This window comes from Mustela nivalis, assembly GCF_964662115.1.
Source record: "Mustela nivalis genome assembly, chromosome: 11".
Lineage (NCBI taxonomy): Eukaryota > Metazoa > Chordata > Mammalia > Carnivora > Mustelidae > Mustela > Mustela nivalis.
Genome location: NC_139030.1, coordinates 87,901,878 through 87,918,758, shown reverse-complemented (window position 1 = coordinate 87,918,758; position 16,881 = coordinate 87,901,878). Strand labels below are relative to the sequence as shown.

The following is a 16,881-nucleotide window of genomic DNA, read 5'->3' as shown; positions in this document are numbered from 1 at the left end:
TTCCTCTGGTGGGCTCAGTTGGAGCCCGAGTGCTTCGATGGGTCGAGCCTTCAGAGCAGGCAGCGGTGTGGACCTCGCGTAGCTTCTCATCTGTATCTGAGTGTTCTTTTCCCACATCCCACCCCCGACAGTGCGAAGGCCCCCAGACTGCCTTCCGTCTTTTTATGGTGAGCTTTTTCTTAATATCGGGGAAACTAGTACAATTAGGAAAGTTGCTTTTTCTCAGAACCAGATAGAAACCTCTCACAGATGCCTTCGGGAGAATCTACTTTGGTTTATGTAGACTGAGCAAACAAAAGTCCGTGTTTATCATGTGCTTTCTTAAAGCAGCCTTTGTGTTGTGCTACACTTTCAAACTGCACCTTTTGTTGCTTGAAAGAAGCTTTGCGTTGTATGTCAACTAGGGAAAACAAATATGCTAAGTGTTGGTGAAGCTTATTAACATTTGAAAATTAATTTTTCCAACTCCCCTGTAAAGCATAACTGTCTACTCGATTCAGGTTTTGTTTTCTTCGGGTTTTAGGAATAACAAGTAACATGATACGTCTTCCAAAGCAGGATTAGGTCCTGTGCTCCAGATTTAAAAGTCCTTTACTTAAAATCTTTGATTCTCTGCTCACATTACCTGTAAATATTTATGGACACACTGAAATGAAATGTTTTTCTCAGAGTGGCGGTCCTTCTTTTAGGAGGCTTCAGTATGTTTCCTTTTAAACAATGTTAATGATCGGGGCACCTGGGTGGCTCAGTTAGTTGGGTATCTGCCTTTGGCTGGGATCAAGTCCCACATCGGGCTCTTTGCTCAGTAGAGGGTCTGCTTCTCTCTCTCCCTCTCCCCCTGCTTGTGCTCTCTCTCTCTCTCTAATAAATTTTAAAAATCTTTAAAAAAATGAAAAAGGGGGAGCCTGGGTGGTTCAGTCATTGGGCATCTGTCTTTGGCTCAGGTTGTGATCCTGGAGTCTTGGGATCGAGCCCGATGTCAGGCTCCCTGCTTGGTAAGCCTGCTTCTTCCTCTCCCACCCCTACTCCCCCTGCTTGGGTTCCCTTTCTCTCTGGGTCTCTCTCTGTCACATAAATAATAAAATCTTCAAAAAAAAAAAAAAAGAAAAGAAAGAAAGTAAAGAAACATTAACAGATCTTCTTACTGTGGTTCTAGTATTACAGCCATACCTAGAATTAAATCTGTGCCCCTGATTGCTTAGAAGCAGCTGTGCAGTAAGTAGGTTGTATCACTACAGGTGCAGAGGAAAGCTTTTCTTTAAAAGATTTTATCTATTTGAGACAGAGAGATCAAGGGAGCACAGGTAGGGGGAGGGGCAGAGGGAAAGAGAGAAGCAGGCTGTCCACTGAGCAGAGAGCCGGATGTGGGGCCCGACATGGGGCTCGATCCCAGGATCCTGGGATCATGACCTAAGCCGAAGGCAGACGCTTAACCGACTGAGCCAGCCAGTCGCCTGGCTAGGCAAGCTGGACTACATACTTGTTTCTGAAACATAACACTTCTAGGCCAGACCTTTTAAAGCCATATTTACATCTTTAATATCATGGGTGTATTTCAAATGGATACATTTAAGACCAATCTTTTAGCTCTTACCTAGTATAGATGATTCTGCACTTGCTACAGAACTTGGATGAGTTAACACGCTGAAGGATAGGACCATGAACATAGCCTGCTGATTATGGAGGTGTCTCAAAGCCCCTCTCGTCTGAGATGTTGACTTCACAGGATTCCAGGCTGCTGGTGGGATTGAGTGGAGGCAGAGCTGAGGCATTATGAGCCATTCTGCTAACCAGACCTTTCATTTCTCTGCTGCATTTTCATCTGGATCAGTTTCTCCGGCTTGGCACAGTGGACACTTTGGGCTGGATCATTCTTTGCTGTGCAGAGGTGTCCTGTGCCCCGTAGGGTGTTTCGCAGGATGCCAGGCCTCCATGCACTAATCTCCAGTGGCACCCTCCCACCCCCACACCAGTGGTGACAATCAGAATTGTCTTCCGATACTGCCAGACATGCGCTGGGGAGGGGCAGATAACTCCTCTCCCTCTCTGTTGAGAACCACTGATCTGGATACTCTAAAGACATGGACCTAAATGGTTTTGAACAAGAGGAGACTTGGGAGAAGTAAAATATGCCTTTGAAAAGCCACATAAGGGCTTAATTTAGTACCTCTTGATCCTCTGACTTGTGCATGTCCTAGAACTGTTCTCTCAGAGTTAATGTTTCAAGCCATGTTCAGCAAATGTGCATGATGAGGTAACTTGGTGATATCCTACAGTGTGTGAGCTAGCCAGGCCAGATTGTGTCCTGCAAGTGGGGGTCTCTTAAAGGTGCATGTGGGGCACATGTGGCTTAGGTTGTAGGAAACTGGTGTTGTGGTTCCCTGGGGAATGTGACGTCTTTCTTCCCCTACAGCACTATTCGTTTGGGCTACCAAGCAAGATAGTTCTGTTTTTTATGTACACATGTGTGGAAGTAGGCAACAGGAAGCTATGAGGAACAAAATTCAAATCACCTTAATTCCCTTCGACAGAGGAATCCACCATTACCATGTCCATTGCAGGGCAAGGTCATCATTGTTAATGGCTCCAGAGCCTTCTGCTCGATGGATGTATCCCATAATTTAACCCTTAGTGTTGGACATCTCGTTGCTATTTTATAAATAATTCTGCAAGTGAACATCATCTGCATATTCGTAGCTTGCACACTTTGACCTAGTGGGACAGATTCTTATGTATAGAATTGCTGGGCCAAGAGTTCACTTTTTGATCGATGCCTCTGAAGTCCAGTGTGACCAGGCATAACCATCTTCACTCCCACTCAACCCGAATCACCCAGTCTTCTCCATAAGACTGCAACCTGAAGGTTGTCAGTCTCTTATTTTAGAGCAGTGAGGTATGTGTTTGAGTTTTTCTTTGATTTATAGCGCTTTTTCTTGCCAGACTAGTGTTCGATTATTTCTCCAGAGGGAAAAAGCCCTCAGATTCCCACCGTCCTTTCCTACTAAATAGCTGTTTCTCTTTTTGTGGGAAGAGTCCTTTTTACATCCCTATTGATTGGTGAAGTGAAACAAGAGGAGCGGCCTGAAATGTACGAGCTTTTTCTTTTCTCCTTTCTCATTAGAGGAGTTTAAGGAGATGCTATATTCAAAAGGGTGTCCTGTGAAAAATAACTCTTTCTCCCACCTCTGGGCCCCTCATTGCTTGATTTCTGTCCCAGAAGGCGGTCAGCGTTACCAGATTCTCACTTTCACTTCTAAAATTTCGTCTGTGCCCAGCTAAGCCTGTGCGTGCGTGTTTCCTTCCTCTCTCCTTACAGTATTCCTCAACCACTGCTTTGCTCCAGCCTTTTTTCTGTGAATAGTGTATCTTGGAAATCATCCCACCTCATTTTGGATGACTCAACCTCATGCTTGCAGATAGTATTGTATTGTGTAAATCTATCCTAATATGTATCACCTGCTCCCTTTTTATGGGTTTGTAACCAGTCTTCAGCCATTACATACAGTACTGTGATGACCATCTTTTCACATCATATGCAAGCACGTGGTAGAAAACCCAGTGTCCCTGCATCTAGAAGAGATGCTCTTGGCTCCTCTCAGCCCAAAGGGAAAGTGGGGTCATTGGGAGGGTCGGCTCTCCCAGTGTGACGAGGCTGCAGGAGGAGTCCCTTGTGGTCCTGCTGTTCTGGTGAATTTCCTCCATTTTATCACAGAATCAGGAAGGAAATTACTGGAGTCTCACACTTAAGGGAGAAAAACTGTTTTTTTCCAGAGGAAGAAAATGTATTTAATATTTAATTTGAGCCTCTTTGTTAGATTAATAACAGCTATGCCCATGCATGCCTTGAAACAACGTAACTTTCATTAGCTGTAATTATGCCATTGGATGTGTTCTCATACATTTTGGTATTTTTGAACCAGAACACTTAGAGTCACATCCTTCTTTCTGTTCTTCCCTCAGAACTCGTCAACTTTTACGTAGCGTCAGTATTTCGCTAATGTCAAAGCAATGACGCTTGCTTGCCTTGAAAGCACTCCAGTTCCTGTGCAAATCAGTTTGGTGCTGGCAGTAGCACTCAGACTTGTGACTGGAGCTTTGTTTCCTTTTGGGAGAAGCCTGGATCCTAGAAGGAACCGTTTTATGTGAAATATGCTGACCCAACCAGAGTCAGAAAGGCCATTTATGAGGTATCATTGGGCCATAGGCGGCCCTCTACAGATCCCTGGAGTGGCTTCTGGTTAACAGGGGCCGTAATGATGCCATTCGTCTTGGTTTGGCCTTGGGTGTCCTGGAGAGAGGGAAGAATTTCGATCTTCTCCCAGATTCCAGTCACTGGATGGCTCTTGAAGAGTGAGTTTTCCCTCTTGTTCTCAGGGTTTAGATTTAACCGCAGGTGTTGACTCTTCTGTTGCTTTTTGGCTTGTGCCTGTGATCCTGCCTTTCTTCTTGATCTGTGTACTTTTGGTCCCAGGCCCCCAACCTGTGTTTGCCATTCTCCTTGTTTTTGAAGATTTTATGATGACTTCTGAACTCGTGACAGCGTAGCTCCAGCGTCCCTGTGACACAGGGCTTGTGTGTATCAGGATACTTGGGTGGCATGGGCGTGACCTTCTCTTTGATGTCCCCAGCCTTCTCAAGCGGTACTTCTGAATCACAAGGGACTCCACCTATAGACCAGACTTCATTTAGAGTACCATTAGAAATAACATGGGGCAAGAACAGGGTGCGACTTTGGGGAGCATGACTTTCCCCAGTCTTGAGTCTTGCTGAGGTGTGTTATACCCAATCAGAATGATTTGGTAAAGCAAGTTATCGGCTACGTTGGAAAAAGATAGAACAACAGAAAGTGATGAAGAATTCCCAGGCTACTTCTCGTATGAACTTAAAACAATTTCAACTCTTCTTTGCAACAGAACATTCTCTTGGCTGATCCAAGATCTGTGTGTAGTTTATTTATTCTGAGTTGGATTAGATTCTCCTTGGCAAATTACATCCACTAACTTGTCCTGCTAGCAACTTGTTCCTGAGGGCTGAACTGATGACCTTAATCTCTGAGGAGACTGAACCTGTCTTTGAGGGTCATCTGCCCCCAGTGGCGTCTGCTCCTGTGAATCACACCATTTCTCTCAGACATCACACAGAAATTATTGTTTGCATCGCTCCCTGATGGGTTTCCTGAGTGCTGCTCTTTTGTTAGCCAGAGGAATTGACTGTAAAGTGTTCCATTCCGTGTTGACTTACGTAGTTTTATGCATTTCTGTTTTCCGAAATTGGAGGTTCTCCAGGTGGAGGGTGCCCACAAATCACGGGCAGCTGGGCAGGATTAAAGACCGTTTGACGACAGTGATGACAGTACCAACTTGTTGGGGCTGCGTGGGGAGCAGGCTAAATCATTCCAGAATAAAAAAGACGCTGTTCTGGTTTCTTTTCAAGGCTTGGCTTTTTCTTTTTCCATAATGATGCCTCTGCTTTTTAAGCATCCGCAAATGTCCGTCTTCAGTGGTCACAAACCCCCCTAGTCTGGTCAGTGTATGGGAGAATGGGCTCAGAATGAACTCTGTCCTGTACCAGCCGAGAATCTGGGAGTTATTTTCCATCACCTGATCGGTGAGCTGTCTCCGCCCAGGCTCCATCCCCAGACAACAGCAGCGGTTTGGGATGATAGGCCGATTTTCTCTTATTGATAAGACTTCTCATTTTCCCCGTTTCATTGAAGCGGTCTTGAGCCAAGGCAAGGGATGCTACAGACGTCATTCGAGAAGCTCATTGTTATTTTAATGAGTCTGCATTAAACCGTGCAGGAAATTAGAAGCCTCAGTAATTGAACTGTGGAAAATTATAGCTGGAGAAATTCAGAGCTCTCCTGTCATAATGGAATCAGGTATTGCCAGTCACTGTGAGGGCAAAAGTGCGTCTTGGGAGTTGTATATGTTGTATATTTATAAAGAAACATTTTCCTTCCCTCTGTTGCACCTTTATTTATTTATTTTATGAGGCAACATATCTATTTGAAAACCTCATTTCCTCCCCTAGGTGATTTACTGCTCGCCATTGCCTTATACTCTCTTCATTAACTCAAGGTTACAGTGGTTAACAAGGTGTTTGTAGACAACAGGGCTGAAATGGATTTTACTTCCAAGAATTTTTGGCCGTTCTGTGTCCTCATACAGTGGGGGGGTGTCTCCTTTATTCTCGTCCTCCTTCCCATTTTAGGAAGAGGTGCGGTATTTAGGTCTGATCTCCTTGGGTCAGGTTGGGGTCTAGCTAGTGAGGAACCTGGAGTTCATCATTAGAATCGACCATTTATTTCCATCCTACCCACTGCTGAGCAGGCTGCTGCACACACAGGCTGAGTTTAGGGTAAATGGACCTGTGTCCCCCTTTTGAAAGTCCTTCTTACCTGCAAAATGAGTGAAATCAGGGAGCTCTGGGGTCAAAGCATTGTGCAGCCGAGTTAGTGACAGCCTTTTTTCCCTCCGAAGAAAATCAGGGAGAGGCTGGTGCACAGGCCACCCCGACTCTGCCTCCTAGCGGTGAGAAAGGCTGGCTCCTCCGTGTCAGGATCTGACTGGAAGTTCAACTCCGGTATCAGAGATCCGCTCTGGAGGCTGGTCAGACCTGCTTTCCCTGCCACTTCCACTTCCTCTTCCAATGCTGGATTCTTGGAGTTTATCCTGTCTTCCCCAGGGACATTGGGTAGCGGAATATTTCTCAGCATACAGCAGACATTTTTAAGTGCTTCAGAAGATAGAGGTGACCACAGCCCTGATCTCAAGACGCTCACAGTGAGGGAGATGGAGAGTTTGGAATTCAATATCACATGCTCAGTCCTGATGTAGGGACTTATGACAAAGCCAGCCTGAAGTGCGGCATCCTGCTGCTTACATGGGTCACACCATGAGGGTCTCAGAACACGTGTGCTTCTCTTCTCTGGCCACAGTACCTTTGCTTAGAGTCTCCAGGTTTGGGCCACACTAGGATCTGGAGTGAGGCCAGCCTGTGGAGTCGTTGGGATGTAGATCTGCCTGGTTTCCAAGAGGAGCAAACAGCAGAACTGCCAGCAGTCAGGGTGTCCGGGAAGGGAGGAGTACTCTTACTGCATTCCAGGGGATTTTGTTCTTCCCTGGACATCCAGCTCCAATCCTAGTGGGGCATTTGGGATAGTCCCTAGGTGCTCCTCTGTGCATTCTCAGCACCTTTGGCTCTTTGTCTTGCAGCTTGCGAAGAGAGTGATTCTGCTGTCTGGCACACCAGCTATGTCCCGGCCCGCAGAGCTCTACACCCAGATCATCGGGGTCAGGCCAACTTTCTTCCCTCAGTTTCACGCTTTTGGACTTCGCTACTGTGATGCCAAGCGGGTATTTATTCTCTCTTCTCCCTCTCTACCCCTCTCCCCCACCACCCTGTCCCTCTCCCTGATTTTGATACTTACCTTTTGTTCCTTCTCTTTGGCCATGGTTGATCAGAAGCACACTGGCCAGGGAGCCAGACCCACATTTCGTTCTGCTTTGCGCCTAACTCTGACCTTCCTGTGTCCTTGAGAATAAGAACAGTCCCTCCTAGCTTTAACGCTTATGATTCTAGGGGAGTGTTTCCCAATAAGGGGACCGGTGGCTTTTTTATAGGTGCCCGGAGCTCTGAGAAGTGCCCAGAGGTGAGCTTGGGGTGTGGCAGGGGCCTGTACCCTCTGCACAGAAGACACAGCAGAGGCCTTGAAACAGGCAGAGGGGGAGTGATCTGGAGCTGCCTCGTGGGCTCTCATCAGCCAAAACATGGACTCATCACAGTGAATTGTGCCTGCTCGACAGGCCAGAAGCCCTGGACCTACAGATTACCTGTGGGAACATAGTGCCAGTGGGGCAGGTGCCTCTGACCTACAGATTACCTGTAGGAACACAGTGCCAATGGGGCAGGTGCCTCTGGGGCTCTGGTCTTCACAGCTTCAGTCTTCAAGAATGGCAGAGGGAACTTGTAACCGTGAATGCCGTTGCAATCACACCCTTGATTTCTAAAACCTCAATTTCTTTTAATTGAAAAAAAGTACTTAATGACTGGGGGAAATACAAGAGTGGGGAAAAAAGTAGGATGTGAGATTTTTCCCATCATTCGTTCATTCATTCATTCCTTCTTTCTCCCTCTCCTTCCCAAACCCTCCTCCTCCCCCCACCCCACCTCTCTTTCATATATGATTGGAAAATAATGTACACCAAAGTGGATTACTTTTGTAAGCCTGAAAATGAACATTTTAATGTTTAAATGACATTGTTCACCGATTCTCCGTTCCTCCTGATGGCCCATTGAGTCGGTCAGCGTTCATCAGTCTGATCAAGCCAGCTGAGCATGGGACACTGTCCTTCTCAGCAGAGAGGCTCCTCACCAGAGTCCCCGCGATTTCCTCTCTCCTTGTCTGTGGCCGTGCCTCCCTCTGTGTCAGCAGCATGTTCATGGTGGCCCCAGCCTGTCTCCTGAGCTGTGTCAGGCAGCCATAACTGGCTTGGCCAGAGCCTGTGCATGTTTCCAGTGTTCTTCCCCAAAAACAGCTCGAGAAAGGATGACATGGAGAATCAGCTCCTTATTTGCCGAGGTGTTCCTTTTTTCTTCCTTACTCAGCTGAGCTGTTTTCTTCTGGGACTGGGCCACTTTCTCTTCGGGAGGGGGCTCCTCCTTCTTGGCTGCTAGTGCCTTCTGCTCTCTCTCCAGACCTGCCAGTGGGATACAGCCTATCTCTTTGCTGAGCTGCCAGAGTCTGGTGTGGCTGTGGGAGGTGGAAGCCCAACTCCTGGCTGATGACCTCGCAGATGCAGACGGTTGGGGTGTGGGCCGGGCTGGCTGGCATTTGCTTCCTGGGACCCTGGTAGCTCTCTCTGACCCAGGCTCTGGAACTTCCACAATCCAAAAACCCAAGGGAAGATTCACTACTTTTTCTTTCTCATCTCTGTTTTTGAAAGTGGCCGGGGCAGTGAATTTATCCTTCAGCGGCTGACCTTCATCTCGCAAGGTCCAGCTTTTCGCACTCCCAAACTCTGTTCCCACGGGGGTCCATATGGCCATGAGTTAGAACGGCAGACTCCAGCCCCTCTCTCAAGTGTGGATTCCTTCTCCTTTTCCTCAGTTGTCCTGCTGTAACTTCGTAAACCTCGACACTACAGCCCAAGCTATGCCTGCCTTCTTTCTAGTAGCCCCTGCTGCAGAGGCTCCGACCCGACTTGAAGACCCCTATTAGTTTAGGCCTTCAGGATTCCTGTTTTGTGATCAAATGACAAACATACTGAGCCACTATTTGCATCGAAGATGCTGACTCTTGGGAGAAGTGGCTGTTGCTTTCCCATGACGCATGCCATCTTGAGGAAAAAGCCTTGCTATGCAAGTTTGTGATGTAAATAAGATTGTCTGCCTTATTTTTTAAGAACTTTTTTCAAAAAACTTTTCAAGTACTTTAAAAATACCCACTTACATTCAAACAAAGTACTTATAATGTAAATTGTAGTGCTCTGCAAAGTTAATTGCAAACCATTTTTAGCCGCTTATTGAGGCAGGAAATTTCTGTTATTAAATGTATTTAAAGCCATACACTTCTTTAACAAAATCCGTAATGCACTTTCCCCGTGAATCAGTCCAGATTAGATTCCACATGGTTGTCATGGTCCCTCAAAACTCGTCATGAGTGATTCGTACCTCCATCCTATTTGCAAGTGACCCACTTTCTGGAAACGATCTTTTCTTCCTTGGCTGTCCAGGCTCATGGTATAATGATCAGCTAGTGATGGTAGGGGCCAGAGACAGAATTTGTTGCCTTTACCCCCAGACTGTCCCTTCCCATGTCCCCAGTCTCTGCCCACCATCCCTGCAGTCTTCGTGCCATCCTTATTAAGCTCATCCTTTCTCTCCGTCTCACTGTGTCCCCTCCCCGCCACTAACAACCAAGAAAACAAGCACAGACCGTGCCTTCCTCTCCTTCCACGTAGCCCAGTGCCTGCTACAGGGTAAATTTTCAGTAAAAGCTTGTTGGATTATGACTATTCTAAAATTTAAGTCTTGGGTAATATGGGGTTTTAACCTACAAGATTAAAAGCTGACATAGGAGCAAGCTATCCAAATTAATTATGGTATCTGCTTGTTCCCAGTAAGATTTTTATTTAATGCAGCCCATAGCGCAGGGCCGCCTTTTTTTTTTTTTTTTTTTTTTTTTTTTTTACTGTGACTAGCTTTTTGCATTGAGAGAAGCCGCTGAAGAGAATGCCCCCTGCTGAGCTCATTTTCGACCCCATTGCGTGAAGACAGTTGCTGAAAACTTCTAGTTGATTTCAGAGTGTTTTCTTAAAGAAGAAGCAGTTTTTGGTCATTTCACTTCTCCGCCTTTGACCATCTCTTTCTGTTCTCTGTTTAGCAAAGGACACCTTCCATGTCCTCACCATTGGAGACTAGGTCTACTCACCATTGAACTTGAACAAGACTAGCTTCTACCTGAGGCGGTTTATGGTCACGGGAGGTGGAGACAGGAAGGGAGGCAACAGATGGAAACATAAAGCAGCAGAATACACATCACCTCATTTTCTGCAGGACTGTAGATGTCAGTTCTGTTTCGAATAAGATTGTTAGTGCACGACACGGTTTTCATTTTAACATCTTCTCTAGCTGTGTGACAGGCAATAGATATTCTTGCTCATAGCCTCCCATGAGCTACTAAGTGAAGAAACCATTTTTATGAAGGACTACCTTGGTACCCTCAAACCCACCTCTGGTCTCAGGCAGACTGGCCAAAGCCCGTGCTCGCGGTTCCTCCCCTTCAATCCCCACCACCAGCAGCAACACACTGTGTTCATCTCACTGCGCTTGGTTGTGCTGGGCTAGCTTGTGCTGAGGAACAACAGCTTCTTAAATCTCAATACATCTCCTCAAAGAAAGCTATTACTGAAAAAACGTGATTTATTACCACGTGCAGTGGACTTCAGGATAAGCCCTGGGGAAGACGATTTCCTTATTTAGAATACAGGAGTAGTCTGACAAGCAGAGCGTCTTGTTTTTAAATGTAATGGACACCGGAGCTCTTAGCGTCCTGAATTTGCTGCTGGAAAATTCAGCGTGTAGAACACCAAGATGGATGTTTTTAGTTCGCTTTATTCCATACTCTCTCTTTTCCTTTTTCATTCCCATCTGTATTATATAAGGTTTCATTCATCCTTTAGAGCCACCTGAAATTCTCTGAGCAAAGCCACAGGGAGAGGTCCTCATGAGCCCGCCGCGGTTGCAGCCCTGTTAGCTTGGCCCTAGGAGAACCTAACTGGCTGTGGGTCTTGGTTCTCCCTTCACAGCATCCCTGGGGATGGGATTACTCAGGCTCCTCCAACCTCGGCGAGCTGAAGCTCTTGCTGGAGGAGGCAGTCATGCTACGACGCCTCAAGAGCGACGTCCTTGCCCAGCTCCCGCCCAAGCAGCGCAAGATGGTGGTCGTTGCCCCCGGTCGGATCAGCACCAAGGCCAGGGCTGCCTTGGATGCCGCGGCCAAGGAGATGACCACCACAGACAAAACTGTGAGTCTGGGGCTTCAGGTGGGGATTTGGAAGTCTATGTGTCCATAGTTGTTCCTTCCTTGGAGGGGGTCTGTGGGGGTTACCCAGAGTTCTCTGAACTTGCCGTTCCTGGACCTCTCCCCATGCTCCTGGGCAAGGACAGTGAGCCCATGTCATCTCTCAGCCGACCACTCTGCTTCCAAAATCTTTTCCTCGTTTGTGGTTTTGTATGTGTGTAGATCACTATTGATAGATGGTCATAAAAATAAACCCCATGGCAACTGTAGAATGGTGATGTATATTCAGAATGCCCCAAAGAGAACTGGAATTTATGTGTGGTGTTTTGGGGGAATGCCTTAAAGCCTAGTAACTGTTACTCAGTCTAGTAACAGCTAGAAATTAGTTCTAGGAATATTTGTTACATATGTTAACCTTCTTTTAACATTTTTTAAAAAGATTTTATTTATTTATTTGACAGACAGAGATCACAAGTAGGCAGAGAGGCAGGCAGCGAGAGAGGGGGGAAGCAGGCTTCCCACTGAGCAGAGAGCCCGATATGGTGCTCTATCCCTGGACTCTGGGATCATGACCTGAGCCGAAGGCAGAGGCTTTAACCCTCTGAGCCACCCAGGCAACACTAACCTTCTTTAAATCAAAATAACAAATTGACACTTATATAACAAAAGTAGGGTTTTCAAACCCTCTTAGCCCTTAATCCTTATTATAGTCGTTTATGGTTGGCAAGGAGCTAGTGTTTTCATTTCATGGAAGAGGGACGCTAGGGCCCACAGAGAATGTGATTTCCTCAGTCGTACAGCTGCTCCATGGCAGAACTGAGGCTGTAACCAAGCCTGTTACCCTCCATTTTAAGGTCTTAACACTATGGGGGTTTTATCTTTTCAAAACACTTTCGTATCTGTCTTTAGTGTCACACTGTGCTAAGTGCGGTAAAGTAATTTATACCAGCTCCATTTCTGTCCTTTTGGGATGAAACCTTGCCGTTTTCATTGCCAAGAAAATAACAGTCATTGACATTTTTTGACATTATCATAAAGCATTATCTGGGATTGTTATTACCCTGTATAAAGACAGTTACATCAAGATGAGATTCCAGCCTTCTGGGAGAGCACAAAATAAATAAGAATGACAAGAGACAGAACGCGTGGGGTTTTTTTTATGTTATTTTACCATGTTATGAGCAAGACCACTGGGTAACTTTTAAGAAACAAGAGCGTAGGGTAGAAGATGCACTTACAAGTTGTCAAGCTGTACGTAGTTTATGGTGTATTACATATAATAATCTGGGTAGTCTGGAGGAAGTGAGCAGGTATCATCTCTTTGCTGTGGGGTTTTCTAACAGTATTCCCCAGTACTGGTATGGAGACACGGACCAATGGTTCTCAAACTGTATTTCAGGAGAACACGAGCAGAAGCAGGTCTTCTGTTGGTAAAATCACTGTTGGTGTACCATCTTTTTCTAATTTCTAGAGATAAAAATTCAATTAATGGAAATTCTTTTTTTTTTCTTAGATTTATTTATTATTAGAGAGTGAGGGCTGGGGAGAGGGACAGGAGGAGGGAGAATGAGAATCCCAAGCAGACTCTCTGCTGAGGACAGAGCCCAACATGGGGCTTGATCTCACAACTCTGAGATCAGGACCTGAGCTGAAATCAAGGGTCAGCCACTCAACCGACTAAGCCACCCCTACCCCTGAATGGAAATCCTTTTTCTCAGTTTTAAGCTTTTCCTTATAATTCTCTTAAATCTGTTATGTCTACTAACTGTTCCCACAAGTGAACTCTGCCATCAGGAAAACCAGTGAACAAGTATAGCAAATACAATATTAATGGGAAAAATTCAGATGTGGGATATTTTTAGGTGCAAAGATCTGAATGTTTATAATTATTTTACACTTTAATTGCTTGTGTGTGTGGTGGAAGTAAGCCTATCGGTATTTCGTGGAATTCCCCAGAGGATCCCCTCACCTCTCCCTGGTCTCCCTCCCAAACTAGGCAGAGGCCAGCCAGTGTAGACCACAGAAAAAGGGGTCAGTGGGCATTGAAACTGAAGAGGAACAGTGTATTGAGTGGCCAGGGGGCAGCTGCAAATTGTGCAATGTAGCGCAAAAGGTGTGGGAATTTTTAACTCAGTGCAGCAAGGTTTGAAAGCATTTTTAAAATTTTTTTGCCAATTTATATAGTTCCTTCCCTTAGGTTAGGGAGCTCTTTTTAAAGATGATTTCAGATGCAACCTGGAGTTTGATTGCTGAGTTTATAGGCAATAATGTGAAATTTACTAGGCTAAACCATGGAAATCAGAAATGTTGGGTATTTTTATAGCTTCCAGTAGCTACGTAAATCCCCTAAATTCTTTGGGATATTTTGATATTTTCCTAACCTAGAAAGGGGAGCCATAATGTGCCTCGTAGGCGTGGCGCTGGAGAAGTCCCCAAGGGCAGCATAAGTCGCTCTGAGTCCCTCCTGCTGGGTGATTGTTCTCTCTGCTTCTTCATCCCGGAGTCATACACTGTTGTGCAGATTATGAAAAACCTCGATTGCAGTGGAATTCAAGACTCCAGCAGAGAAAAAGAGTCTTGAGCTCTTCTCAGCCCAGTTCTTGGAAGTTGCCGTTTTCTTGGCATCTTGGGAAAATTAGGAGTTGGTTTCTAAAAGAGAGAAACTGAGTCAGTACGGATGACCTGTGGTATAACGCTGAAGCCAGATACTAGATTCTTTCCGATAAGTCCTTAATAAATTGGTTCCCTTTTGTGTTCTTTAATGTCAGTTCATTTTTATGATCCAACATCCAAGTAGAAAATGAATTTCGGAGCTTTGCCCTTTGGACCGCCAGAACCTTTCTTCCTCCAAAGCCGCTGATGTAGTACATCTGTCTGCTGTGGATCTGATCGGAGGCAACACCCTTCCTGAATTCAGGATGGGGAGCCAGTGTCAGCTGGGAGTTCAGCCAGGTGGCCCTTGACACCCCTTCCAGTGCGGTGTCACCCCTTCCACTGGGGACTGGCTGTGAAGTCCCGAGTTGAAAAAGCGAAAATGGGGGTTGGTGGTTTTATGGTTTTAGGCAAGTCAGGAAAGCCTGTGAATCTACAGAAAGTAGATTAAAAGTGAAGTGAAGACACTTTTAAGTTACTTTGTAGCCCCAAGTTTCCCTGCCGAGTTGCCGGTGGTGGTGGTCCCAGTGCAGCACTGCTGAAATGGGCGATTCTTCCTTCCTTCATACCTTCCCATCTGGAGGAAGACATTTTTTCAAAAGCTTTTAATCACAGAAGCCAAGGTGAAGGGGCCCATTTATAAAATATAATGTACAAAGAAAGCTCTTTCATATTTTCAGCCGAAATAATAGCTATCTCTTCACAGGCTAAGAAAAGCTGACTCTAATCCTCTTTTGTCTATAGTAATTTTTTGATCAGCAAGACCAGGAACAGAAAAATAGAACAAGTCCGTGCAGACTTCTGGTGACAGTATCAGTTCACCCTTCTGCTGTTCGACAATGCATTCAAATTCCAGCAGAAAAAATAAATTCAAAACCCCAGTGAATCTAATTTAGTAAAAGCCTGGGAACAAAGAACACAGGTTATTTGAAATTTCCTGGCCCGTGGCTGGCCAAAGAAGTGAGATCATTAATGCAGTAGTATTGTGTCTACTCAGTTTTGGGTTATTTTTTTTTTTTAAGATAAAACTATTGATCTCTCCTACATTAAAATAGCTGTCTATTGCAACTAAGTGTTTCTTATTGCTATTCTGTGAACAAGAGTCACCTGTCTTTTATATCATATAATTTTGGCATCTGTCATTTGGGTAGTTTTTCTATAAAATGTATGTATATTTTGCTTTAAACTGTGCATTATGTATATACTTATACATAGATACAGGTATAATTTACGTATATAATAGTAACATTTATAGAAGCAGAATTGAGGGCGCCTGGGTGGCTCAGTGGGTTGAGCCTCTGCCTTCAGCTCAGGTCATGATCTCAGGGTCCTGGGATCGAGCCCCGCATTGGGCTCTCTGCTAAGCAGGGAGCCCGCTTCCTCCTCTCTCTCTCTCTCTCTGCCTGCCTCTCTGCCTACATGTGATCTCTGTCAAATAAATAAATAAAATCTTTAAAAAATAAATAAATAAAAGCAGAATTGATACCCTATAAACATCTATCAGGCGGGGAGGAAAACAGTTTACAAAACTACATCCTGAACACTTCTCTGTGTTGTTAAATATTCCTTTTAAGCACAATATGTGTTTTTCTCCCATGGCCATATTAGAATTATGCCAGTAATTTTGAGTTGGACATCTGGGTTATCAGCTCCCAATTCGAAGTAACCAGACACTGAGAAAGCAGCTTCCATAGGAATTTATGAAGACAGACTGTATGGTGAGGGTAGACGTGAAGGAGTGAGTTGCTGTGCCCCAGGGCTGGGCACACTTGGAAGCATCCCCACAGGTGCCCACCAGACCGACCCCGCAGCTGAGTGTGATCGCGGGTTTGCACCCCAGACCTGATCCGCGCTCAGTGGCTAATCTCAAACAGGGAGGTTTCTCAGCATTCTTTCTGCCGATCGCCCATCTGTTTGTTCTGCCCTCTCCTTCTCTGCTTAGCAGGTGTGGAGGGAGCGGGTGAGGGTGAGAGGGAAAGACCTCACGGGAGCAGGGGCCGTCTCCGAAGGGCACAGGAGTCCGTGTGAAGACAGGACAGCTCTCCTTGAGGCATGCCCAGTGCGGGTGAGGTCAGCGCCGGGGAGCCTGGCTCTGTCCCTTTGGTGTATCTTACCAGGGAGCACATTATGTTAGAGGGCCTGGCCTGCTGTGAGGGACCCTTAAAGGAGACGTGAATGCACCCAGGATGTCTGTGAGCCCTTCGTGCAGAAAGGAAGAGTCATGTGTGTCCAGAGCTTCATCAGAGTCTACACTGGTCTGTAGCCGAGAAAGAGTTTAAGACACACTGTCATGGGGTCGCATCTCCAACAAGCGTTCTCAGGAGAGTTCAGCTGGACCTCTGTCACAAGGCAGCCACCACCGCTACACAACAATGACATGGCCCCACTAGCCTGGCAGTGGCCCCCCAGCTTCCTGTGGTTGCAGGTTATCTTCCTTGTTTCTCGTCAGGTCCTCGAGGAAAGACACTGGTGGGAGGCGGGAAGCCATTTGGACCAAGCAGCCTGTCCCACCACCTGTGGTGTCTGTTGTTGAAGGTGCAGCCTGGCTTCAGAGCCACGGATCTTATAACCGTGGGCTCCCTTCTATGTTACATGAAGGAGCTATCGTGTCAGTCAGTGGCCTCACCGGGCCCCAGGGGCATCTGTAATCCACACTTGCTAGTGGAAGGAGAGAGCCACGCTACCAGTGATGGTAAGGGTGT

At 46.0% G+C, this 16,881-nt stretch overlaps 1 protein-coding gene across 4 annotated transcripts in view; it reads left to right on the top strand.

The window, feature by feature from the left end:
- SMARCAL1 (SNF2 related chromatin remodeling annealing helicase 1) overlaps positions 1-16,881 on the top strand; it is a 60,650-nt gene that overhangs the window by 26,178 nt on the left and 17,591 nt on the right. For all 4 annotated transcript variants that reach the window (XM_082689091.1, XM_082689092.1, XM_082689093.1 and 1 more), the window contains exons 11-12: positions 7,218-7,358; positions 11,313-11,531. In XM_082689091.1, coding sequence (XP_082545217.1) covers positions 7,218-7,358; positions 11,313-11,531 — 360 coding nt within the window. The remainder of the gene's footprint in view (positions 1-7,217; positions 7,359-11,312; positions 11,532-16,881) is intronic.